The sequence below is a fragment of the Carassius carassius genome, chromosome 27, assembly GCF_963082965.1.
Source record: "Carassius carassius chromosome 27, fCarCar2.1, whole genome shotgun sequence".
Lineage (NCBI taxonomy): Eukaryota > Metazoa > Chordata > Actinopteri > Cypriniformes > Cyprinidae > Carassius > Carassius carassius.
The window spans coordinates 3,411,164-3,438,211 of NC_081781.1; the positions used below are offsets into that span (position 1 = coordinate 3,411,164).

Below are 27,048 nucleotides of genomic sequence, written 5' to 3' on the forward strand. Positions count from 1 at the left end.
GTGTCCAATACCAACATCTCGAGCGAAAGGAGCAGAATGAAAGCGGAGCGAGTTCGTGTTAGTAAATACAAGCGGAGTGAAGACGGAATAAAAGAGCGCTAACACAAAAGCGGAATAAAAGCAGCACTGACACACACATTCAAGCACTGGCGGTGAGTGTCTCCTGTTTCTGTTTTATTTGCTGCAGTTTCATTGTGTATTTTTTATTTCTGTGGTTAACTATATAAAAGTAAGAACTGAAATGATTCTGCTTTTGTTCTTGAAAAACTAAGTTTCAGTGATTTGATCTGTGAAAGAAAGTGACAAAAAATTTTAATTACAGAATAAACTTTATAGCACACTGAAATATCCCCAACATAATATTCTGATCATCAGAACTTTATAAAACTGAAATATCAAAAAGTGACAATAACATGAAGTCTCGTATTGTCCTGATTTTTTATGCATTGGTTTTTACTATGGTATTACCTAGTGGTATATCCTTTGTTTTGGTTTGCTTTTGAATTCCCTTCTGAAAACAAATTAAACTGGTTTGTTAAATAATAAGAGTGGTTTATGATGGTCTACAATGGTCGTTCAGCTTGGACAAGCTGGTCTACCCCTCTAAAACAAGCCCACAGACCAGGTTAACCAATCTGAGAGACAAGCTAAGACCAGCAAAACATCTTGGGCTGGTTTACAGCAGAGATTAATTCTCATTAATAATCATCTGTCCATATGATAATCTCTCTATTAATAGAATTACACTTTTTTAATGACTATTTGTCACGATGCACTCATGCACTGCGAACAAATTCTGCAAAAAAAGATTTCAAAGCTCTACTTGCAGTTTCTCAGTTTGACTAATTTCACTGCAGCTTCCATGTATTATATGAAACTATTCTCTTTGAAAGCATTTGTACTAATCTGCACCGTAACTCTCAGTTGATCAGATTATTCATGAACACTTCATAAACGGATTTGTTTGTTATGATGGTGCAGATTTTGTTTTTTGGGAAACGGTGGCAGACAGAACCCTTGAGTACAGGCCTGAAACTTCCTCTAATTTGTATGAGACTCCTTTGAAATGTTGCCATTTGACGTTTTGGTGGTTTTGTTTGTGACTAGCCTGTTAGTCATCTCATAGCTGCACTTTCATGCCAGAAGTTGTACTTTATGAGCTGATCTACTGTCAGATTTTAGTTATTCATTTTTAAACCAAATAAAACCCATCGAGTTCAGTCATGGTTGTTTGTTCATGTGAATTTGGGTGAGCTCTCTATGAAATTCAGCACTTGCATCATGGCAAATGTTCCAAAACAACACTGATGGAGAGTGGTGGACTGGAGAACAATGAAAAATGATGCTGAATGCCATACCAATCATATAATTGTGCATAATTTGTGCATAACTGTGTATAAACCTATCAACTTTTCAAAAAACAAAAAAAAAAACCGTTAATGTCCTGAAGCAAAACAACTCCATTAGAAGAGTTTTTTTTTCTTGTAATACAGACCGACCAGCATGTGAATTCTCATATAGTTGCACAGAGTCACCGTCTGTGGTATATTTCAGGGCGGTTTTGCTAACTCCGCCGATGGATGATGAGGAGGATGAACAGCTTCCTCCCTTCTGTGAAACACTGCTAAGAAACAAGAGCTCAGAGAACAGAGACGGCCCACGAGGTGCGCTGGGACAAACGGCTTACAGACACGGACGCTTTGAAGACAGATCGACGCAGACTGCCAGAACTGTTCTGAATTCAGCGAGAGACAGAGATATGGCACCATTTCAGGGTTTAGAGAGAGATGCATCATCTCCCTGCAGAGCTGTGGACGCCAGGACTGCATTTGGGGCTAACTGTGGAACTGGGGGCCTCGCGTCACTGACTATGGCTCCTGGGGCCCCAGAAGGGCAAAGAGCGCTTTTTCATGGTAGGGAAACAATTTGCATTATGAATCAGAACATGCACACCTGGAATGTATTTTTTATTTCTGAAAATGATAAGTATTATAGAAAGTTATATAAATACATAAATATAAAATATGAATGTAAAAATAGAAATTGTGATACACACACACACACACACACACACACACACACACACACACATATATATATATATATAGTGGTATTTTCACTCTGGAGCATTTTAATAAAACTGCAGCTTTAACTACAGCTACAGTTAAAAATTAAGCCAAACTACAAAACTATATTTAGTATTGTTAATTAATTGATAATTAATAGAATATGTAATATTAAAATATAATAATAATAATAATTTTTATTATACAATATTAACATTGTTTTTATTCTAAAGGAAATGCTGGATTTCGTTCACACTTCCCTGCACTGTTCGAACCCGTCCCGGATGGCACACAAAACACAGAAGAGGACGAAGGGAGACCAGAAGAAAAGGAAGACGAACGTGATGTGGGAGTTAGCGTGGAGATTCAGATTGGACGTAAACTGCGTGAAATGGGGGATCAGTTTCAGCTGGAACATCTTCAGCTGGTAAGAATGAGACAAGGCCGATGTGAATCAAATGGGTTAAACAGCTTCACAGGTGTTTGTGCACGGAGTCTGTGGTTTTCATTGCAGTGGTTTCTGTCACGATGTGCAATGACATCATCGTCTGTTATTTCAATGCTGCATATGCAAATGCTCAGTGGGAGAGATGACATCATTTTTGGTTTACCCGTCCTGTTTACTCAACATCTCATAGATGTTATCAAATGTACACCACTAACTTTACAGTAACTGATGGAGTTTGTTTATTGAGTCGTCTTAACTTGTTTTTTTTTTTTCAATTTACAAAACTAAAGTTTGCATAACTATTGAAAACATAATTATTTGGTTTAAATTAAGTTTAATTAAATTTGGTTTTAAGGATTTTTGGGGGGCGGGGCTTACTAACATAATGATAGAATGATTTTGAAAGGTGCCAATGTATCATCTAAATTTGGCCATTGAAGGAATTATATGGTGTTTTTGTTGTAGTTAAAAACTAGAAGGAAAAAAACAACAACAGATCAAGATAAGATGAAGATAAAATTGTCTGGTTAAATCAGGGAACTACACTAACCTTTTCCACTGGTGGCACTTGCGCTACTAACTTTTTCAGTTACTGGCGCAAAACATGATTTGGTCGCACAAATTATTTATAGTAAACTGCTCTGGATAATAATGAACAATAATGAAACTGTATTGCATAGAGATGTGCTTTTTATTTTACTTGCCATCTTTTAAACCACATTCCTTCTTGTTTTATTTCTTACAGTACACATAGTGCATTGCTCTGTCTTGGTACCTTAACCCAGGGCCGCAGTTGGGGTTAGAGGGGCCCTGTTGCAGGTTGTACAGTGGGCCCTGTTTGAAATGGTTTAATTTATATTGTACGTTCGTTCTATTTATTTATTTGTGCTATTTACACAATGGTTACGTTTTTTAAGTTTGTTTTTGTTTATTTAAAATAGCACTGCATAGTCTTCACTGTAAAATAAAATACACAATCAAACCAAAATGTATTCAGACACCTTCAACATTTCTCATATTATCACAGTTTATTTGCTATAGTTTAGAAATTGGTAATAAAATATGACAAGAACTCAGAGTTAAACTGTGTCAGAACAAATTCCTCTTAATAATGTCAGATAACTTTGATAGAAAGATATGTAATGGAATCAACCAAAACTTCAGACAACTGTCAGTATGACAATATTTACACAACTATCAATACTTTGTTGAACAGTTACCAAGCAAGCAATGCTTAATTTTGTTCAGTCTGTGGTGTGAAAAGGTTGCATGATCAATTAAAGAAAGCAAAACATGGTCAGGTCCCTCATTTAATTTCACTGGTAGTCTACAGTATGAAGAATACTGCACTATTACTCACTTACTGCATAAATGAATTAGTGTCCTGCACCCACTAGTAAAACAATATAATCAATTATATCTGATTTTTGGAATGACCGTAGATAAATTCTTGTTAAAACTACAAAGTAATTCAGTCAAGAGCAGTGAGTGATTTACTTTCATTTTCATACATTAAAGACACTGACAGCAGAGCTAGTAAATTAGGCGCGGTCACTTTAAGAGACAGTGCATCCATTATAATGATACACATCCGATTTCTTTCTCAACTCTTTACTTTCACTTAAGACATAACCACAGACTTTTTCGAACACACTTTCCAAGACGGGTATTTTGACATATTTTGTATGTATCTGTTGTCGGCACAAAAGACGACTTTGAGACGTGTCTCTGCGTGTGCCCTGAACACCAGAACACCACGGTGCTGAATTTAGCTCTTTCGCTTTTCGTTCTTTTTTTCTTTTTGTTTAAACTGCGATTTGTATTTGTTCGTTATTCTTAAAATACACATTTCTAATTTAATAAATGCTCATATTAAATCATAGCATAACACATAAGTAGGTAAAAAAATAATCAGCGATACATTTGCGACCCCATAAAAATTAGGGTCGCAATTTCAAAAGGCATTTCAAAAGGTCGCATATGCGACCATTTTGGTCGCAGTGTAGTTCCCTGGGTTAAATATAATGATACTGTGGGTTTTGCTAGAGGTAAACATTTTCCATGAGTTTCCATTTCTATTTATTCATTATTTTATTCAAAGCGACTTTTAACATTTACTATGAGAGAAGAAAATGAACTCATGCCGTCTGAATTATGGTTAACAGGGATAAATTTAGATTTCTCAAAGTTTTCAATATATGCCAGTTGAATTTAGTGTCTGCCAAGGCCGGCTATAGTTTGTGTGTGATCTCAGAAAGAGGATGTGAAGTGTGTTTATACAGCAGGCTAAATTTAGACTCTGACTCAAGATCCACGTCAGCAGACATGTGACCAGCCCACAATCTCAAAAGCTAATGTAACACCTTTAGTAATTCTCTGAATGTGTTATATGCCAACTGAGCCGCTGCAACTGAGCTGTTTTAATGAACATGCAGATTGTAGATCTTATAGACCATGGAATGTGGAAATCAGCTGTCATGAGCTCAGATACTGATCAAAAACTGAAACTTCATCTTCTCACAGATCAAACTGGCTGAATAATTGAAAAAGTTGAAAGATGACTATCCAGCTGAGAATAAATGGGTCAGGATAATTTGAATTAGTTAATCATAATTACAGTTTGCTAACTCTTTTAAATGTAGCATGCTTTCAGTAAGAGAGGCAGCTTATGCAATACACTGCAATAGTCAAGAACTACAACACACGCCCACAACACAGCTGGCCTGACTGCTGATTGGCCGCTTTAACTGTCCATCAGGGAGATTTAAAGGGAAGGGGAGGAGTTTGAAGTGAAGCTTGAGGCCAGTGCGCCACCTAATGGCAAATATATGCCGTTTTGACCCTATTTAGATGCTCCTACTCTTACTGTGCAAGAAAATAATGTTAACCAAATAAATTGCTATTAATTTACGATTGGTATTTTAGATTATCAGCATAAATAATGGAATCTTCGAAAATGACTTTTCACATAGTGGAAGATAAATGGGTTGTGAAAAATTTATTTGGACTTTGTAAATTAAATTGTTTAGAAAATATAGTTTCATAATAGTACCTCTCTTGACTTATAAAATGCAATCTTTTTTAAGCTATGTCAAAAATTTTACCTAATGATCAAATATTTTTGGTTTATTTTTGTGCAGTTCACTCAAAGGGGCCAGATGGGTTTGTTCCAGCTTGTGACAACACTCTATAACTTCCTTTTTCCTCAAGAAAGACCCCAGAATGCAAGAGCCCATAGATGAGAGGCCACGGTGCACCTGTTCAGGACCCAACTGAGTTTAACACAGCACTGTAAGATGTGCAGATCTGGATTTACATGGCTCAAAAAGAAGGTTGCCGCTGGTCGGAGACTTCCCTCCTTTTTCTGAAGAAGCCATTCTCAAAATGGAGCGTGGAGGAAATTTTCTGCAGGTTGCATATCAATCTGAAGATATTAATATTTTGCCTTATATTTCCCCAACACGTTCACATATGAGCGGATCCCAGCGCCTTAATAAAACCCTCAGAAAGAGAAAGAACTGTTTTAATAGGCAACAAGCTGTGAGAATGCTCAAGGTCAACAGCATTTAAGTATTTGACACCTACTGAACTCCGACGCACCCCAGAACAGACTCTTCATCTTTCCCTGCTGGTGTTATCACGGCTTATGCTTGATTCACTGCTGTCAACATGTTATTTGGACAGAGTAAAAAGACATAACGGATGTGATGAGATGCAAGAGGCCAGTAACATCATAGCGGACCGACACAGAACTCAAAAAACTTTGTTCAAATGCAGAAAAACAACTTGAACATCAGGTTTTAATACCTGTATAATAATGATGAGCCATTTTTGAGAACATGGGAGAAAAATATGAATTTTGTGATTTTTAAATTGGTCATTTTTTCTTATTAAGGGAGAATGTACCATAAAATTATTTACAACAATTTTACCCTTCTGAAATATTAGTTTACCTTAATGAATTCAACTGTCATACATCGCAGGCTTTACATAATGACGTGATTTCTCTCAGGCACAGAAGTATTACTTAAGATATCAGTGTTTAACGCATTTCTTAAGTAGTTGGTGACATTCAAAATGTGCTCAAAGAGCAATACACCAAATCATATTTCACAGTACAACTCAAGCGATAAATGCAACCAATAATCTAACCTACAAGTTACCATATAAGAACCTATTAAAGTTCTAACAAGAGTTGTGTTGGTATTTATATGTCAATCAATAGTTATACAGAGGTATTTATTACTGTAAATGTCTTAAGAGGGAAAGTGTCCTCTGGATAGCATAAATATGCTTTAATTAAAGGGTCAGTTCGCACAGAAATTAATATTATGTAAACTGTTACTCACCCTCATGTCATTCCGAGCTTTCCTGTGTTATTTTCTTTCTTCCATGCAAAAAAAAGTTTTTGGTTTTCGTTAGGGTAGCGCCATGTTTAATTTTGGCGGGAATGAAAACGAAGCATTGAGGGATATAGAAGTAGTAACGAAACAAATACAAAAATTTTAACATTTAATTTAGCACATTTTATACAGTACATGCCATCTAAAAACAGTCCATCCCCCAGACTCGTTTTGAGCTGCATAAAATTATAAACGGTGTCTGTCCAGGATAAGTTTTCTCAGTCCCTTATGACGACGAATTTAAGATTTATTTAAGATTTATATTGAATAGTCCAATGAGAAGGCCAGATCGCATCAAGTGACTGGCTAACGATCTGGCGCTGAATATTTAAGAGTTTGTATATGATATGCGATAAACCCGGGTTATTTATTTTTCACACATATATATTTGTAAACTCATATTGTTAAGTGTAATTAATAAAAATATGAGATTAATAATTTAATTTATCGAAAATAGATATCGTTCCATGCTTTTTGTTGTGGTACAATCTACTGGTGCCTGTACTTTTGCGATTTACAATTTTATATAGTTTGCTTGTAAATTATCGATAGTTTAATACACATAATGTCGCCAGTGTAGTGTTAGAGACCACGCAGATGGTGTGAATATAACACAGACTGTCAAGAGTCCACAAAATACACATCATTCCTTTGCAATTATTACGATTTCAGACCATTTCCTCAAGACTTTCCACGAAGGTGATGTTCCAGTGCAGTGATGTGTGCCTCAAATGCTTGTGTATTGGTAAAGATGACACTTGCAGACAATCAAACAGCTGAAGGTGCCTTAGAACAGCAGGCCAATGATGGAGGTTTGGGCTTCAGTCATAGCACCCAAACATGTGGATTATAGATCATAAACGAACACGCATCGCATAAATACCTCCAGCTGAACAACAGGGAGCTCAGACAGACTATCAAAGTGAATCTGAAGTGATTACTTGCAGGAACAGGCTGCTGCTGCCTCATTCATCTGAAATGCCCTTTCAAATGCACTTGTCTCAGAAAGTCGTCAAAGGAGTAAAAATGTCGAGCTGTTTTTACTTTGTTTGGAATGTGCACGGGACGTTACTACTGGTTCTTTTTTTTAATTTTGCTACTTAAAATTATTATACAGTTTGATAAATATATTAAATGCTGTTATAAAATTGTGAAATAAGATGTCTTTTTTACCTATATCATTAATGCTGTCATATAAATGCTGACACTTTTTCTGCAATGTTCACCGCATTAAAATATTTACGGATATTAATTTGAGCTCTATTTGTTATATATATATATATATATATAGCTCTTAATTATGATTTATGATTACCATAAACAGTAATTATGGTTAATTATTATAAAATTATATTATAATTTTTATATTATAAAGTTATTTTAAAATTAAATATGTAAAATACAATTTAAAATAATTAACAATGATTACTATTTATGGTAATAATAATTATTATATAATGATAATATATAATATGAATATTTTATTAAATATTATGTAATATATTATTATACAATAATTATAAAACAGTTATTATAATATTAAATTACATTTGCATTGTAATATATTTTATTTCATTATATATATATATTTTAATTTATATTATAATTGTATATATAATTTCATGAAAATATAGAACTATATAAATATAATTAATTAAAAAAATAATGCAATACTATTAATTGTAATAATAATAATAAGATGAAGAAAAATAAGGGTGTTACTGAAAACCATAGCACTGTATTATTCAGAATCAGGTACAATAGGCAGATAGTATAATACTAAAAACATTTTACAATTTTTTTTTATACATTTAAAAAAAAAAAATTACAACAGTAATGTGGTTTAGATATTAGGTTTATTTTATGTATTTAAATTTATTTTAGATGGTCTTTAGAGAACTTCTGTTAGGGTAAAAAATAAATAAATCAAACAACTATATATAAAGAACAGTATTCAGTATTATTACTGCACAGATTGACACCAACACACACAGTAAATTTAACTGTGTTGAGCTTCGGTTTCAAACAATACTGAAACGCTCCACATTCTTATGGGTTCCATAGTAGAATTTTTTTCAAACTTACAAAAAGAAATTATTTGAAGATATAATACATTTTAAATGTTAACAATAATTTAAATCATCATTTGATAAACTATTGAATATACTTTGAATAAGTCCTACTTTTGATGATTAGTGATCAAGTAAACAAATGATCACACAATACCAACAAACAAACACCTGATCAATCCCTGGCTGTTATAAACACTTGCACACACACACACACACACACACACACACACACACACACACACACACACACACACACACACACACACACACACACACACAAACACAATACAGCGTGATTCAAAAGTCCTAAAGGAAAAATAAATCAAAATTCAAGGCCGGATAAAAACGATAAATGTGCTACATGATCAGTCTCGTGATCACATTAGAGTTTGGCTTCAAAAGCTTGTGCCGGTGACGTTTCCACAGGGACCTGCAAACACAAAATACATAATCAGTAACAGATAGCACAGTAAAACGGTGCTCCCTGCTGGCCACAAACCAGTTTCATGAACACATCTGCCTTAGTATAGGTTAGTGGATTAAATGAAGGTTAAATGTTAGTACACATCAAACATCAAACTACAATGAACACACACGTACAAAGCTCAAAGGTGAAGTGTTCAGACAGAGTAGGCAACAAAATCATGAACATTGGACTATAAAAGAGAATCAAAAGCACATCTGAATCACTTTATAAGGGATAATTAAAATGAGCCTCATCGATCGTGAATCAGAAGTGCTGATCACATGTGACACCCATACCTGAACCACAGTGAGCAATAAAATCAGGCAATGATTGATTGATCACATGTGTGTGGAGGGTAGAGAGACGTCCCACTGTGAACCTGAACGACTGACTTGCCCAAAGCTGCCTGTAGACACACACACACACACACACACACACACACACACACACACACACACACACACACACTGATCTGTAAACATTGGATTTGGACAGATAGGAAACTAGAGTAAATGAGATGATCAGAGGAAGTTGAGTTAAAAACATCCCATTCATCATGAGTGAAAAATAGAACAGAAGAATTGGAAGAATGGAAAGGAAGAACAGGATGCTTTTTTTCAGTTTTTGAAAGAAATTAGTACTTTTATTCACCAAGAACACTGAGAATTGATCAAAAGTGTCATTTACAATGTTACAAAAAAATTATATTTCAAATCAACACTGTTTTTTGACTTCCTATTTTAAAAAAATGATTATGGTTTCCATTAAAATTTTAAGCAGCACAGCTGTATTTAACATTGATGTGTACAATTATTGTCACTCTTATGACAATATTCTTATTTGAATATATACGCACAGGACTAAGTCATTCTACAACATTTACAAATTTGTGTCCCGTTTACGCATTACTTGACCAGTTAAATTTAGAATCAGTCTTTGTATGCATTTGTCCCTCAATAATCTGTTTTTATGTCATAGGTTATTACATTAATTTATGTCATCATGTGTAATTATCTTTTTTCTTTTCTTAATTGTTAATGTGGTTCTGTGTAAAAGCAAAAACACTAAAATAAGTGTTAAAATACTGTGTATTTAACACTGATAATAAGAAATGATCCTTAAGCAGTAAATCAGCATATGAGAATGCTTTCTGAAGGATCATGTGACACTGAAGACTGGAGTAAATCTTAAACTGTAATAATATTTTACAGTATACTGTTTTTATTGCATTTTAATCACATAATCAAATGATCAAATAAATGCAGCCTTGGTGAGCAGGAGAGGCTTCTTTCAAAACCATTTATAAAATTGTACCAACTCCAAACTGTTGAATGATAGTGTGGTGTATATGAGAGGAGAGAGACAATGAAGTGAAAAAGCAGAGCCAGATCATGGGAAAGAGAGAGTGAATGGGATGCTTGGATCAAGAAAACGTGAAATCGCATTTAAAGATGAGCAGGACTGATGGAGAAGAACAGGATGAAATGTGTTTATGGAGCTGGTGTGATTTTCAGAACATTTCCCGTGTGTCATCCAATCACAGTGCTGGAATGTCATAATAAAAAGTTCAAAAGCGCCACAGGATCTGCTTGAGGCCGAAGACCCTCAAGAATCTCCAGGAACACAGAAGCGTTCCTGGTGTGGACGTTTGAAACAACAGCTATCAAACCAATAACACCTTTGAATGAACACTAAAGTTCAGGTTAAAACAAAACAACACAGAAACATGAGATAGAAACAACAGGAGTGTCATTTTCTCTAGTATCTGCAGCACATGTTAGTGGACATGAAATGATTTCTGTTGTATCAATCTGGCAATAAAAAACGAACTTATTGATAGATGGGAAGGTCATGTAAACCTTAATCTGATTTAGATCACCAATATAATGCATATAATGTATAAAGTGTATTTGTAAAGTGCAATTGTGTAAATGTTTTGCTGATAGGTTTGGTTTGATACTTACGGCTGCCAGTGCTTGCTGGTTTGCCAGCTGTCTGCGCAGATCAGACTTAATACATGCTGAAATAAAAGAACAGAAATGCAATGAGGCACACATTATTATATTTAACATGCACCAAACCATCTATAAAGATGACTGTTGCAACCTGTAAGCTCTAGTCTATCTAATCAGTATCTGAATTGTGAATATAAAATCGATGAATCCCTTAAAATACGTCTAGGTCATATTATTAATCTCAAAAATCAAAAGAAACAAATAAAAAACATTTCCATTTTCATGCAGTGTGAAATAATTGTTTATTATAATAACATATTACTACCTTAAAAATGATATAAATATTTAAACCCTAAAAAAAGATATGATGTTTTTTGGGCACAATAATAATAATTACAATAATAATAATAATAATAATAACGTGGAAAATTAATCTGATTAGACTTTTGAGAAGCGAGTCATTGTCAACAGAGAAACAAAGTTTAAAAGTAATTCAACTTTGCACCTCTATGCATAAATGTTATTTGAAGGACTTTATAATTACTCCACATGCTGAATTAGCTGAATATTAACCAGGAACAATCATTTAAATAACTGCAGCCAAAATTAATATTGTAATTATACAAATTATACAAGTTTATGACCATGTGCCAACTAGCCTCAACCTGGCATTAATTAAAAACATGCTTGTCCTGACAACACAGCTGACAATTTGATTAAAATCGACCTTCATTTTAGGTGCTTTTTACATGTACAATTAACTAATGTAAAGAGACACAAAAATGCCATCTGGCTCTGTGTTTGGACCTAGAAGATTTCGTGCTGTAACCGTCCCAAAACAAAGTTGCTTTTTCAGTATTTAGACAACCCAGTGGTTTTTTCCTGTGTTTAATAGCTCATACATTAACTGAAACACCAGAGGACACCGCAGCTTTCATAATGTCAAATGAATATTAATATGCAATGCTTTCCAAGAAGCATTATCATAACCAGGAAGCAAAACATTCAAAAGTAACTAGATCAAGAGTAGGACTAGAGTAAAAAAACAACAGTTTCACAATCCCTCAAGGATAAGCTCTATACTCGATTAAAGAGGAACAAATACTCATGTAGATGAGTATTGACTGATCTGCACCTGTAATCATGGTTCCTATCAGCAGGAAGGCACACAGGAAGAGATTTCCGGCCAGAGTATTAAAAGAGTCCATGATTTTCCCCTGACAGATCGTAAATATGATCCCGAATACCTGCAGTAAAAAAAAATTGCTGGTAATGCCATATAAACTCTCTAAAATAATATAAAACTCAATACAAAATAAGACGCAACTCTTAAAAAACATAATTATCATTAAATATCACACACAAACCTGTGCAGAGCAGTTCAGAAGTCCTGAAGACGTCCCCTCAGACTCTGGGTAAGTCAATTCAACAGCAAACTCAAAACCGAGGGGAAGGTAACCCGTCATGAAGAACCTGCATAAATAACACACAAACAAAACATAGGGCAAACTTATATATACACATTTATTTCTATCTATCTATCTATCTATCTATCTATCTATCTATCTATCTATCTATCTATCTATCTATCTATATAAAGAGAGAGAGAGAGAGGATTTTATTGTAACTCAGATATAAAAAAACAAAACAGAAACAAACTGTAACAACAACAAATAAAGAATAAAAGTAAAATGTTTTCTTTTGAAATCTTGTAGTACCCGAGGGCTCCTGCTGTGATGAAGACCACCCACAGGTGACCCAGATCCAAGGTAAAAGCATAAAGCACCAAACCCACAAGAGACATCAGATACACGGCTAGAGTCGTTTGTCTGTGGAAACATGACATGGGACAGACTAAATCTTTCATCAAGATCCAACATGTAAATCCTGGTATGATTGGGCAAATAAGTTTGATCAGCTGCAAACACATGGAGAACCAGAAAAAACATTTCAGTTCATTTGGTAAATCAGCATCTGCTAAGTCTGAATCTAACATACAGTGTATCTTGGTGTTTCATCAAAACCTTTTGGTTTTGTAGGAAATTATGTTAGATAAATCACAATTTGTGTTCCAAAATATATCAAAAATTTTCATATCATAAACATTTTAATGATTTATGATTGCTTTACTTTTTGTTTAGATTACTGGTTTGAAAATGTAATGTTTTTTCATGGATTTTCATATTTTTTAAACTGAACATCAGGGTTAAGGAGAAGAGGAAAAACAAATCTATACTACTATTCAAAAGTTCTGTACGAAAAAAAAAAACGTATTCAGCAGCAATGCATTATATTTATTAAAAGACATTTAGAATGTTTTAAAATATTTCTATTTCAAACAAATTATGTTCGTTTAAACTTTCTATTCATCATACAGCCCTGAAAAATAAAATATATTACAGTTTTTACAAAATATGAAGCAGCACAACCGTTTTCAACATTGATAATAATGAGAAATGTTTCTTCAGCAGCAAATCAGCACATTAGAATGATTTCTGAAGGATCATGTGACAGAAGACTGGAGTAATGATGCTGAAAATACAGCTTTGCATCACCGGAATAAATTACATTTTAAAAAACATTCAAATATGTTATTTTAATTTGCAATAATATTATAGTTTTTTTTACTTTTTTTATCAAATAAATGCAGCAATGGTGACATAAGTGACCTTACTGACAACAAGCTATACTGAACAGTATAGTGTATACATAAAGAGTATTTGAAAAGTAGCAAAAGTACATATCATTAAACTCCAGTGACACAATATGTCTGAAGTTGAAAGAAACACCCATTAACCATACTATTCATTTGTAATTTCTGCGAAATATTGTGTGTGGAATGTGAATAAAACAAAAGAAACATCACAATGCCCAGGAGTGGAAGGCGTGCTGTGAGGGGTCTAATACACTTAAACAAAAGGTCACGTGGTCTCTAAAATCTAGGTTCATGGGTCAGAGATTCAAACACCTCGACAAACACACTAAACCAAAGCATATGAACAAACCCAAGATAGGGGGTGGGGGACTCAAAAATACACTTATCTTCAAGAAGAAGTGAAGACAAATGTTAATTGAGCACTGACTGTTGTCATCTCAAGAATATTTCAAGTTTAAAGTCCAGCCTCTTACTTGTATGTCTTAGATCGGTCTAACCAGATCCCACAGATGAGGGATCCCACCATGCCAGCGATCACGATGGTGAGGCCGATCCTGCCAGCATTCACCTCCTCTCCCTGTTCAAAGCAGAGCAAATTTTCACATGCATTCTGTTAGACTAAAATGTATTAATATCAGTTCTCTGGATAAACAAATAATATAAGTAATAATGCTCCATCAGTAGTGCAAGTTAAAAAGTAACTGAAGTGATTTCACTGATTTATGTAAACTGCATATAGGTCAGGGGCTTTCGTGATTGGCTGGACAGGAGGTAGGTGGGAGGGACTTACAGGATAGTGTTCAATGATCATTCGGTTGAGAAGCGTACTGACAGCATAGAAACAGCCAACATTTAGCCCTGAAGAAGAACGACAGATGAAGTCAAAAACAGAAATAGACTGAAACAAGCATAAACTTGAAATGAAAAAGTAGCCTGGCAGACAGCTGATACGCTGTGTATATAGTAAGCAGTAAATGTCTTCACATTTCTGAAGCAGCTGTAAAGATATAAAGGGCTGCATTCCTTCAGGATTATTTCGGTCAATGTTCAGCCAGCTTAAATGCAGCTACAGGCTTCTCATGCAAGAGTTGCTCAGGTGTGTGTGTGTGTGTGTGTGTGTGTGTGTGTGTGTGTGTGTGTGGGGATAGATCAAAAACTGTTAATGTAGTTCATGCCAGTCAAGTTATGACTATTTCTGTTTAGTACTTGTTTTATATTTTTTCAGATTAAAAAAGTAATTTTCCATTTACCTCCACAATCTTGCAAATTAAATTACTATAAATTAATCTTCATGCTATCACCAGCTAGTCATATCTAATACATAAATAAATATATACACTAACATTTAAATCTTAATGCTTTTGAAATAATACTCTTATACTCTCCAATGGTGCATTCATTTGATCAAAAATACAGTAAAAACAGCAGTGTCGTAAAATAATAAAATATCTGTTTTCTATTTAAATATATTTTAAAAGGTCATTTATTGCAGTGATGCAAAGCTGAATTTTCAGCATCATTATTCCAGTATTCAGTGTCACATGATCCTTTAGAAATAAATTCTAATATGCTGATTTAATGCTAAAAAAAAGTCTTATTATCAATGTTGAAAACAGTTGTGCTGCATTTTCAGGATTGTTTGATGAATAGAAAGTTCACAAAAACAGAATGTATTTGCAATAGAAATCTTTTGGAGCATTAAATGTCTTTACTGTTGCTTTTGATCAATTTAATGCATCACTATTGAATAAAAATATACATTTATTTAAAAAAAAAAAAAAAATGACCCCTTACTGACCCCAGGCTTTTGAATGGCAGTGTATTTATAAATAATGAAAACATATATTTGAATTTAAATGTATAATATAAAATCCACAGCAATTCATTAAAATATAATTTACGTTTAAAAAAGACTATAGAACTATTCATACTAATGTTTTCAGTAACAAACTACCACTGTGTGTTTGAATGCCAAGCAAGCATAAAGAACCCCAGTTTGAGGTCCTGAATGGATCTGTTGTGTGCAGAGTAAGACATTTACCGTAAGTGATGACGAGAAGGATGAAGGCTTTGTTGCGAAGCAGCCTGTGGATGGATGCTGTATATGAGTAGTTCTCTGGAGAGATCCGCCGAGCTGCGGCCTGAGCGTGGGTGGGAGGGATGTCTGGACGCTCCTGAAACACTGATGAGAACATAAAAACACAAACTCATCCGGTCACCAGTCACATTCATCACAGAGAACTTTCATTTAGAAGCCTCATATATCCATATTTTGACATATTTATTTTATTTCTTCACAAATCAGTGCTACCATTCTTTATGTCTGTAAGTGGGTTTTCCAAATATTTAACCAAATTTAACCAATTAAAAAGAGCTTGTGACTAGGGTTGCAAAAAGTATATATATATATATATATATATATATATATATATATATATATATATATATATATATATATATATATATATATATATATATACAGTATATAATCTAAAATAAAAAGTCAATTATGTCTGTGTGTTAAATACAAGAGGTACAGTTGAGTGGAAATCTTCTTTAATCCACTGTTTTGACATCTGTGAATGTTTGTGTTGGAGTAAAAATTTAGCCTGCTGTCCCCAAAACAGCAGGTGACTGAACTCTATATTTGCTCTTTCAAACAAACACTAGATATTAAAAACGGCAGCAAAATATAAATTGCAGAGCTATTAAGAAACACTAGAATCTTCTGTTCTTGTTCTTTACTAAACTTACATAACCGAGCAAATAAATTGGTTATTTTGAGGGAAATTAGTAGAACATTTTAACCTAAAAAATAACAATTGTCATCATTTAACTCATCAACATGACTTTATTTCTTCCACTGAACATAGAAGGGGATTTTTAGCAGAAAACCAATAGGGAAGAGAACTTGTTTTCCAAAAACAGGCATACATTTTTGTGTAAACTGTCCCTTTACCGGTTTAAAACGTCTTGTGATTTTCTTCTTTAATTGTCTAGACAACATGTTTGCTTGAGAACAGAGCTGAATTCTAGTGAGTGCAGCTCAGAATGCAACAGGATTTTTTGTGGCTGTGTCAAGATTAAAATGAGTGGCTCAGAATTTAAACAAAAAGCATATAGAGTAAAGAGAGAGAAAGCAAAATGGGTTGAAACTGAAAGAAATCTCATTTCCCCTTCTGTCATTTGGGCTAAAGGTCAGACAATCATCAGCACTGATATACTCCATTTGCACTCATACAAGCAGACTTACAAAATAATGGGCATTGTCTGCCAACAAACAATCATTTATATGCTATTATATGTATAAACTATAAGTACAAAACAGTTTATGTACATGCAGGAAGAAGAACAGGGTAAAACTCAACAAAAGAAAAAAAAGCACTAGAAGACATTAACACTAAAGTGAGTGATCTCGCTTCATGCTACCTACATGGACAGCTCCCTTCTAAGATAGCATCATAATCTTCACTGAACCTCTTAAATGACAGAAACTCTCTACATGGGCAGCAACTCCTCATGCCACAAAAAAGAATCACAATCGATTTGATTTAAACATGCTGCCAAGATAGCAAGAAAAACTGTTATCTCTGTGAAAGACATGCAATAATTTGGATAAAAGAAGATTTCACATATAAGGCATCTTAATCAAGTTGCATCTTTTCATATGAACTCTGGAATGACATAGTATAACTGATGTGTGCACTTACCAATGACAACCAATACAAACAGGAAGGTGGCCACTCCCGCCGTGATGTAGAACATGACTCTAATGTGAGCCGCCAACTCGTCCAGATCGTCCGCATTTGGAACCAGTATTGGTGGAACCAGGAAGCCTATTGCGATCCCCAACTGAAAAAAAAAAAAAAAAAAAACGAAACAAAAACAAAACATTTTTGAGGTTACATGAATGCCACATTTCCAGCTAGGCTTGATTTTATACATAACATACATGTGTTTTTAAAACTGCACTCGATTTTTTTCAATCCACTGCCTAGTTTTCTATGTTTTGAATCAGCACACTGTGAATATAAACTTGGGAACAACCAAGGGTCCAATTAATACTGGGATTCTGAAGACTCATAACTGTCATGCAATTGTGTGGTTGCACATGGTATTTACTAACAACACTGTTTAATCCTGTGCTCGTCTTCCTTTAGTCAATCTGGGTTCAAGGGACCAATTTACAAGATAGATAGAACAATAGAGTAATAATAAATAGTAGTAATAATAATAATAACATTTTAAAAATAGTAATATATACATATAAAACATGAAATAAAAAAAATGTTAATAAAAAATGATAAAGCAGCTTAAGGCTAAGAAAAACAAGAGTAAACAGTGTAAAAAAATATTTTAATTTGTTATAATTTAAATTACAAAAGTTATACATTTCAATACTAGTTGGTCAAAAAATATCATGCTTATATATAAGCGAGAGAGTGGAACAACAACAACAACAACAAAAAGAAAGTAAAATAAAATGCTTAAACCGGAATAAAATGCCCAAACACTGGTTCAAAGAATTACGAGCGAGTGTGTTTGCTGACCAATAGCAAATGGGGCGTGTTCAAGATACCTGTGTGGAAACAGTCATTGTTCCCTTTCGAGAGTACTCTCGTACTGCGTAAGCTAGCTTACGCTATGGGAAAAGGTCCCCTTTTCTCGAGAATATGAAGCCAAAAATTATCCTTAATTTTTAAATAATATAAAACGCAGTGCTGCAGCACAGCAGACCCAAGCGAAGCGGCTCGCGCGCTTATTGGCTGTGCTGCGGCAACTGCAGCAACCTATGGTGAGGCGGCGGAGAGTAACGAACCAATGGGGGCGCTTCGCGCCCATTGGACGTCAGAGCGCGCCAAAATAGGCGTGGCTGGAACTATATAAGCCACCGCTTCACCATAGGGATCAGATTTCATCTCCTTCAGCGATCTCACCTGCACTTCGCTGTCTTCTCCGGAGAAGCCTCTACACGCCGTCGAAAAGCCTCTCAGCGGGATAGCACTGCAACGCAGATCTGAGGACGCCGGCTCGTGCTTCATCTCGACGCCGCCTTCAGCACTCGCTTCCTGCTGCGCCATCCGGCGTGACTATATCCTTTTCAAAGCTAGTGTGTTTGCCGCTGCATCACACTTTTTTCCTCCAGAATTCGAGGCGTTGTTTCAAATGCCTCGGGCCTGCGCTTCCTGCCGAGGCCCTCTGCCCAGCGAGGACCGCCACATCATCTGTGTCTCCTGCCTGGGCCGCGAGCATGCTGAGAGCGCACTCTTCAAGGGCGGCTGCCCTGAGTGCGACGACATGGCTATATCGACCCTGCGGGCTCGATTAGCTCAAACCAGCCACGATGCTCCACCCGCTCCGCCTCTTCTCTCTCAAGTGCCGCGTAAGAAACGCCGCGATCAGAGAATGCCTGAGCATACTGCTACACGCGAGCTCACGCCGGAACACTCCCCGCGTGCCTCGCCCGCTCTCTCTCCTTCGCCTGTCCTCTTCGTGGACGAGCAGCGCCAGTCCCTGCTCACCAGCGCCCCCTTCTCCTTCGGAGTGCCTGAGGCGGAAGAGGACAGACACGACAGCCTTTCTCTCGCCGCGTCCAGTAGTGAGGAATGGTCGGGCTCCATTGCGGACCCCCCCCCCCTCTACAGCACCCAGCTGCACCGGACAACGCGCCGATATCGACGCGGAGCTTACTCGCGTGCTTACAAGGGCTGTCAGCGACCTTCAGCTCGACTGGTCTCCTCCAGACGAGCCCGCTAAAAGCAGGCTGGATGAATGGTTCCTGCAGGGGCGCCCTTCGGCCCCTCCGCAAAGAAACGCCCCCTTCTTCCCGGAAGTTCACAATGAACTCACGAAGTCGTGGAAAGCCCCATTCTCCGCACGCTTGAAGACTTCTGTCTCGTCAGCGCTCTCCTCTGTCGACGGCGCCCGAGACCACGGTTACGAGAGCCTCCCCCCTCTCGAGGAGGCTATTGCTGCACACCTCTGCCCGCCCTCAGCCGCTGGATGGCAGTCGAAGCCTGTGCATCCATCCAAGCCGTGCCGCACCACCTCAGCTCTCGCTGGCCGGGCTTACACCTCCGCTGGTCAAGCTGCTTCGGCTCTACACACCATGGCTGTGCTGCAGGTTTTTCAGGCCAGACTTCTCCGTAACCTGGACGAGTCTGCCCCAGATACCTATGACTTTAAAGATCTCCGCAGCGCTACTGATCTAGCCCTGCGTGCGACAAAGACCACAGCACAAGCGATCGGCCGAAGCATGGCAAGCCTCGCTGTTTTAGAGCGACACCTCTGGCTCACGCTCACGGAGATGAAAGACGCCGACAAATCCGCCTTTCTCGACTCTCCTATCTCGCCTTCCGGCCTCTTTGGCCAGTCGGTTAAGGGTTTCGCTGAACGCTTCACTGAGGCTCAGAAAACGTCACAGGCAATGAGACACTTCCTGCCGAAACGCTCTAGCTCTGCTGCGGGACGCCGTAGAAATGCGCCGCCCCCTCAGACCTCGAAGCCATCGCAGCCAGACTTACAGTCTCGCCCAGCGACCAAAACCCAGCACCGCTCTCGCTCTACGAGCCGCAAACCGCCAGAGAGACGGGGACCTCGGCCCAGGATTGTGCTGAACCCCGAGCCTCCGAAGCCCTCCTGACCTTCGGGCTGAAAAGACCGTGGTTAAGTCCCGCTGCGGCCGGACCACCACACAAGAAACCTCACATGCTTCCTCCAATCCCCTCACTAAAGGCGGTTGGAGATGTCTATACTGCAGTAAACGAGCCTGTTACAATGCACGCACGCCTGCACACAAACGCCGTTTTCGCGGCGACCTCAATAAAGCACAAAAGAGCTTTTTCTATGTAGGCAGTGTGCCCACTACACAGTACGCACCCCTACATGTATACACACTCCCCCAAGAGTCACAAAGACTCACTCGGGTCTCCTTTCATGCCCACCTTCCCGCTCGCGCCGGAGGTGCTCTAAATGTAGCGCGCGTGCCCACTTCTCAGTGCGCAACCCTACAAATAAGCGCTGTCACCACAGTGTCACAAGCACAGCATACTCGAGCTACTGGCCCCCTCATAACAGGCGGCCAGTGCCCGAAGCACATTCAACCCATAGCCGCACGAGCCGCTGCATGGCAGGCCATCCCCGGCATATCAAATTGGGTTTTGAATATAATAAAACGAGGTTACTCGCTCCAGTTCGCTCGCAGACCGCCGCGCTTTCGCGCCGTGGTCGAAACGAAAGTGAAAAGCGAAATGACACACGTCCTTCGCGCCGAACTGATAAACCTTCTTGCAAAAGGGGCGATAGAAACTGTCCCCCCTGCGCAGCGCGAGTCAGGCTTTTACAGCCGCTACTTCCTCGTACCAAAAAAGGATGGCGGTCTCAGACCCATCCTAGATCTCAGACGTTTGAACAAAGCGCTTATGACGCGATCGTTCAAAATGTTAACTACCAAACAAATACTCGCGCAAATTCGCCCGAGGGATTGGTTTTTCTCAGTGGATCTGAAAGACGCTTACTTTCACATTCAAATAGCACCCCATCACAGGCCATTCTTGAGATTCGCCTTCGAGGGGCAGACTTATCAGTACATGGTTCTTCCATTCGGCCTCTCCGTAGCGCCCCGTACGTTTACACGGTGCATGGATGCCGCTCTCGCACCCCTGAGAATGCGGGGAGTGCGAGTATTGAACTACCTCGACGACTGGCTAGTTTTAGCCCATTCCGAGGAACTACTGACGACACACAGATCCTGGATCCTCAGCCATTTAGAATACCTGGGTCTCACGATCAACACTGTCAAGAGCGCTCTGTCTCCCAGCCAGAGGATTTCCTTTTTGGGGATAGACATTGTTCCCTTTCGAGAGTACTCTCGTACTGCGTAAGCTAGCTTACGCTATGGGAAAAGGTCCCCTTTTCTCGAGAATATGAAGCCAAAAATTATCCTTAATTTTTAAATAATATAAAACGCAGTGCTGCAGCACAGCAGACCCAAGCGAAGCGGCTCGCGCGCTTATTGGCTGTGCTGCGGCAACTGCAGCAACCTATGGTGAGGCGGCGGAGAGTAACGAACCAATGGTCAACACTGTCAAGAGCGCTCTGTCTCCCAGCCAGAGGATTTCCTTTTTGGGGATAGACATAGACTCTGTGACATGTACAGCGCGTCTGACGTCACAGCGCGCTCTCACTATTCAGCATTTAGCCGTGTCGTTCAAAGCCGGGTCTCTTTACCCGCTCAAACGATTTCAGGAAATGCTAGGTCTGATGGCATCAGCCTCTGCGGTTCTCAAACTGGGCCTGCTGCGCATGCGCCCACTACAGCGCTGGCTGAGAGACCGTGTTCCAGCACGCGCCTGGATTTCCGGCCGCGCGCGCATCAGGGTGACCCACGGCTGCATCACAGCTCTGGCCCCTTGGAAAATAGCCAACTGGTATCAGTTAGGCGTAAGCACGGGCGCTGTCTCGAAATGGAAAGTAGTCTCGACAGATGCATCCAACCTCGGTTGGGGCGCCCTGTACGAGGGCAGGTCTGCCTCCGGCCTCTGGTCGAGCCCGGAGCGACTGTTACACATAAACTGTCTGGAGATGATAGCGGTCGAACTATCCCTGAAAGCTTTCCTCCCATTTTTAAAGGGCCACCACGTTCTGGTCAGATCAGACAGCATGTCAGTGGTGGCCTACATAAATCGCCAGGGTGGTGTCAGGTCAGAAACCTTGCACACCCTGACCGAGCGTCTTCTGACATGGGCACATTACAATCTGCGCTCGCTAAAGGCAGCGCATGTACCTGGCATCCTGAACCGGGGCCCGGACATGCTTTCCAGGGCGAATGTTCCCCCTGGGGAGTGGTCTCTTCACCCACAGACGGTTCAGTTGATGTGGAGCATCTTCGGCAGGGCAGAGGTCGACCTCTTCGCCTCAGAAGACAACGCTCATTGCCCAATATATTTTTCAAAGAGCAGGGACGCGCTGGCCCTCGATTGGCCCAGACGCCCGCTTTATGCCTTCCCACCGGTCGCGATGCTACCGCAGGTCATCGATCGGGTCAGGAAGACCAGATGTGCTATGCTGCTAGTAGCCCCACTCTGGACGACCCAACCTTGGTTCTCCGAGCTGATGCAGCTGTCCAGTACAGCCCCATGGCCAATACCGCTGCGGAAAGATCTCCTCACGCAGCTGAAGGGCGCGCTCTGGCATCCCCACCCCGAACTTTGGGCCCTTCATGTATGGCCCCTCAACGGGTACCCGGGAACCTCCCTGAGGGAGTGTTAAGGACCATTATGGAAGCTAGAGCGCCCTCAACCAGGCGCCTATACGCGCAGTAATGGTCAGTGTTCTCCACCTGGTGCGGGACACGGAACCTAGACCCTCACTTATGTGACGTGACGGAGATACTCTCCTTCCTACAGGAGCGTTTAGATGCGGGCAGATCCCCGTCTACGCTCAAAGTGTATGTGGCAGCCATTGCAGCTTCTCATGCTCCGGTGGCCGGCCTATCACTGGGAAAAAACGAACTGGTCATTCGTTTCCTTAAGGGAGCTCGTCGGATGAACCCTCCCCGACCCCCTTCAATCCCTTCCTGGGACCTGTCTACGGTCCTAGAGGCCTTAAAGGGCCCCCCTTTTGAACCGCTTCAGTCTGTCGATATGAAGCTTCTTTTGTTCAAAACCGCTTTTCTACTGGCTCTGGCCTCAGTCAAGCGAGTGGGGGATTTACATGCGCTATCTGTAAGCGCTGACTGTCTCGAGTTTGGGCCTAATGACTCCAGAGTCATTCTCAGACCAAGACACGGCTATGTCCCCAAGGTGCTCTCAACACCGTTCAGAGCGCAGGTCATCTAGCTGTCAGCCCTTTCCTCGCAAAGCGACGAAAGCAACGCGAGCTTCATCTGCCCCGTCAGGGCTCTTAAAACCTATATTGCGCGCTCCGCCTTATTCAGGAGGTCGGACCAGCTCTTCATATGCTTTGGTGGGCGCACCAGAGGTCTCGCCACCACGAAGCAAAGCCTATCGCGATGGATAGTAGACACTATCTCGCTGGCTTACAAATCTAAGGGCCTTCACTGCCCGTTCGGCATCAGAGCCCATTCCACCCGAGGTATGGCCTCGTCATGGGCGTGGTCCTGCGGGATACCACTGGATGATATCTGTGCGGCGGCAGGCTGGGCCTCTCCGTCCACATTTATTAGATTCTATAATCTGCAAGTCCCTGCCCTGCAGGCCAGGGTACTTTCTATATAGACGTGCTAAGCCTTATCACGTCCCCCTTTTTTCGTTCCCTATATAAAGCTCACTAAGGTTGGCTGTTGGGACTGGGATTTCTCCTGCTATAAAGCCCCGAGCTCTCGCCTCGGGCTGTGACAGGTCGAAGTTCCCGAGCACGCACGGCGTTTTACATTGTGTTCCCATAGCGTAAGTACTAGCTTACGCAGTACGAGAGTACTCTCGAAAGGGAACGTACTCGGTTACTAACGTAACCTCGGTTCCCTGAGATGAGGGAACGAGTACTGCGTAACCTGCCGTGCTATGTGCTCGGACCGGGTGATCGCTTCAGTCGATTTAAAACCTGATCCCTATGGTGAAGCGGTGGCTTATATAGTTCCAGCCACGCCTATTTTGGCGCGCTCTGACGTCCAATGGGCGCAAAGCGCCCCCATTGGTTCGTTACTCTCCGCCGCCTCACCATAGGTTGCTGCAGTTGCCGCAGCACAGCCAATAAGCGCGCGAGCCGCTTCGCTTGGGTCTGCTGTGCTGCAGCACTGCGTTTTACATTATTTAAAAATTAAGGATAATTTTTGGCTTCATATTCTCGAGAAAAGGGGACCTTTTCCCATAGCGTAAGCTAGCTTACGCAGTACTCGTTCCCTCATCTCAGGGAACCGAGGTTACGTTAGTAACCGAGTACGTTTTTACGTTTGATGGCGCTAGTGGAGCAAACATACGGCTACACACTTCAGCTTTAACTTTCACAGTACAGTACATTTAAATGAGCAATGTTATTATTATTATATATATATATATATATATATATATATATATATATATATATTTTTTTTTTTTTTTTTTTTTTTTCTTTTTACTGAAACCCACCTGATTTCCAAAGACCCCGATGGAGCACGCTGTGGACACTTCTTCCGATCCGAACCAGACCGACGCGATGTGCGAGGGCATCCCGAGGATAAACACCTGAGCCACGGAGCACGTGAATTGACCCAAAAATGTGACAGGAAAAAGGTCCGGTCTTGCGCTGGCCACCTTGATCCACGTGCCCGTGCAATTCAGAGCCGCGGCCACGAGCGCGATGACCCTCAACCCTTTCTTATCCAAGAGCCACGAGACGGGGAAAATTAGCGGAATGTACGTCAACATGTAAATCATAGACATCCAGTCAATGGTGAAAGAGTCCACGCTGTAGAAGCGCATGAAGATATTGTTGATGATTCCGTATTGAATCCATTGATAAGAGTTACACAGCGAATACGAGCTGAATAAAAACACTATGACCCATCTCTTTTTATACAAACGCGTTTCCGGCGGCGCGCTTCGACGTTCAAAAGTCACCTCAGCATCAGTCGTGGCTGTTTTCGAGAAATATTTATTATCATTTACCTCTCCGTCCACTGGGTTTGAGTCATAGCTCATTTTCAATCGGTTCAGAATTCCTCCGAGACTCCGAGAAGATTCATTCATTCATGTTGAGGAGAAGCCGGGCAATCTACAGAACTCACTGTAGTACTAACTGTATAACTTGTCAAAGTCTGTTTTAATTAAATAAATACTCCACATATTTATTACATCGATGTATGTTCATCCTCTGCTTGGATTAAATAAAGTCTCCGTTTTCCGCAGAAGAAACTCTTCAAACATTCGTTGAAAGTTTCGCCAGCGTGATGAAGTTCCTGTCATAAAGTAAATAACTGGAAGAGAAATTATAAACAAACCGTGGGCGAAATGGGCGGGGCTTTGTGACAGTCATGTGACATTCCTGAGAAAAGTACAACAACGATAGTGTTACATTATAAATCCAATAGAAAACGTTTCAAAACAAACTTAAAGAATAACAGAAATAAGTAGCTATGTGTGGTTTGATCAAGTAATTTTGGAAAGACCATGAACTTGAAATGTTAATTTCCAGTTTGGAACTCTTTACTTAAAAGAAGCACCTATCAGATTCACACCCGAGCATATGTAACATCATGACAGACCTCTTACAGTACTTAACATTTCACTTGCACTTAATATTTACATTAAAATTATTAGAATAATGAGTTTTTGAATGTGTAGGTTTCATAAATTTAAACCATTTTGAGCAGTTGTGTTCAAAGTCAGGGGAGTTCACAGAACTTCACACTGGTAATATTCAAATACAATTTCTCAAATATTGATAAAAATATATATTCACAAACTGGCTTTTGCTGCAGTTCTTGTAAAAGATTTAAATTTGAAAGAATTTCTACATGTTAAATTAATAAAAAGTGGTTAGACAGGGCTCCATGCTTACTTTTCTTTTAAAATGTAAAAAAAATATATAATTATAATTATGGGAGCACAGTCAAAAATTTCAGGAGCACCTTCTAATCAATGATCAAAAATTCTGATCAAATATTAGACTTCCCGTTACGAGATAAGATTTGACTCCTTATATTATTTACAGGGAATTTAGTTTTGTAATGGCATTTTTCTAACTTTATTAAAAGTATGTAATTTTTTATGTCAATTTCTAAGTAAAACAGCGGAATAAAATCAGTTAGAATAAGAATAAGTTAGCAGTCAAATGAAAAAAATAAATAAATATGCCTTTTATCTATGAAAAAAATTATCTTTATATACTAACTTTAAAGTTGCTGTATGTACGTGTTTTAAAACTGTACTAAAAAATAATAATAATAATAAAATAAAAAATGTATCCTACTACTAGGTTTGGGAATTGTTTTCTGGTTACGGTTCCATTAAAATAATTAAACAACTATTTAAAAATTAGTGGT

General features: G+C 39.1%; 2 protein-coding genes across 6 annotated transcripts; one reads left to right on the plus strand and one right to left on the minus strand.

Moving 5' to 3' along the window:
* Nucleotides 1-2: 2 nt before the first annotated feature.
* Nucleotides 3-7,119, plus strand: LOC132106466 (uncharacterized). Its single transcript, XM_059512166.1, has 4 exons — nucleotides 3-152; nucleotides 1,555-1,913; nucleotides 2,300-2,493; nucleotides 5,655-7,119. The coding sequence occupies exons 2-4, from the start codon at nucleotides 1,577-1,579 to the stop codon at nucleotides 5,754-5,756; spliced, it is 633 nt and encodes a 210-aa protein (XP_059368149.1). The 5' UTR covers nucleotides 3-152; nucleotides 1,555-1,576; the 3' UTR covers nucleotides 5,757-7,119.
* Nucleotides 7,120-8,754: 1,635 nt separating this feature from the next.
* Nucleotides 8,755-25,980, minus strand: LOC132106467 (heme transporter FLVCR2-like). Of its 5 annotated transcripts, XM_059512170.1 has the most exons (11): nucleotides 25,154-25,980; nucleotides 17,777-17,918; nucleotides 16,108-16,248; nucleotides 14,857-14,924; nucleotides 14,540-14,643; nucleotides 13,129-13,239; nucleotides 12,778-12,883; nucleotides 12,546-12,657; nucleotides 11,420-11,475; nucleotides 9,752-9,861; nucleotides 8,755-9,419 (listed from the first exon to the last, which is right to left on the minus strand). In XM_059512170.1, exons 1-10 carry the CDS (start codon nucleotides 25,751-25,753, stop codon nucleotides 9,775-9,777), a joined length of 1,527 nt encoding a protein of 508 aa, XP_059368153.1. In that variant the 5' UTR covers nucleotides 25,754-25,980; the 3' UTR covers nucleotides 8,755-9,419; nucleotides 9,752-9,774. The 5 variants fall into 5 exon arrangements, with proteins under 5 accessions (XP_059368153.1, XP_059368155.1, XP_059368152.1 ...); XM_059512172.1 differs by lacking the exon at nucleotides 9,752-9,861; XM_059512169.1 differs by having other exon boundaries at nucleotides 8,755-9,861.
* Between the last annotated feature and the right edge of the window lie 1,068 nt (nucleotides 25,981-27,048).

Excerpts from the sequence above, each read along its gene's own strand:
- LOC132106466 (XM_059512166.1), top strand. The coding sequence starts at position 1,577 with ATGGATGATGAGGAGGATGAACAGCTTCCTCCCTTCTGTGAAACACTG. Across the intron at positions 1,914-2,299 it reads GCAAAGAGCGCTTTTTCATG|GAAATGCTGGATTTCGTTCA; the intron begins GTAGGGAAACAA and ends TTTATTCTAAAG. Across the intron at positions 2,494-5,654 it reads AGCTGGAACATCTTCAGCTG|TTCACTCAAAGGGGCCAGAT; the intron begins GTAAGAATGAGA and ends ATTTTTGTGCAG.
- LOC132106467 (XM_059512168.1), bottom strand. The coding sequence starts at position 25,753 with ATGAATGAATCTTCTCGGAGTCTCGGAGGAATTCTGAACCGATTGAAA. Across the intron at positions 12,658-12,777 it reads TTCTGAACTGCTCTGCACAG|GTATTCGGGATCATATTTAC; the intron begins GTTTGTGTGTGA and ends TTTTTACTGCAG. Across the intron at positions 11,476-12,545 it reads GATAGGAACCATGATTACAG|CATGTATTAAGTCTGATCTG; the intron begins GTGCAGATCAGT and ends CTTTTATTTCAG.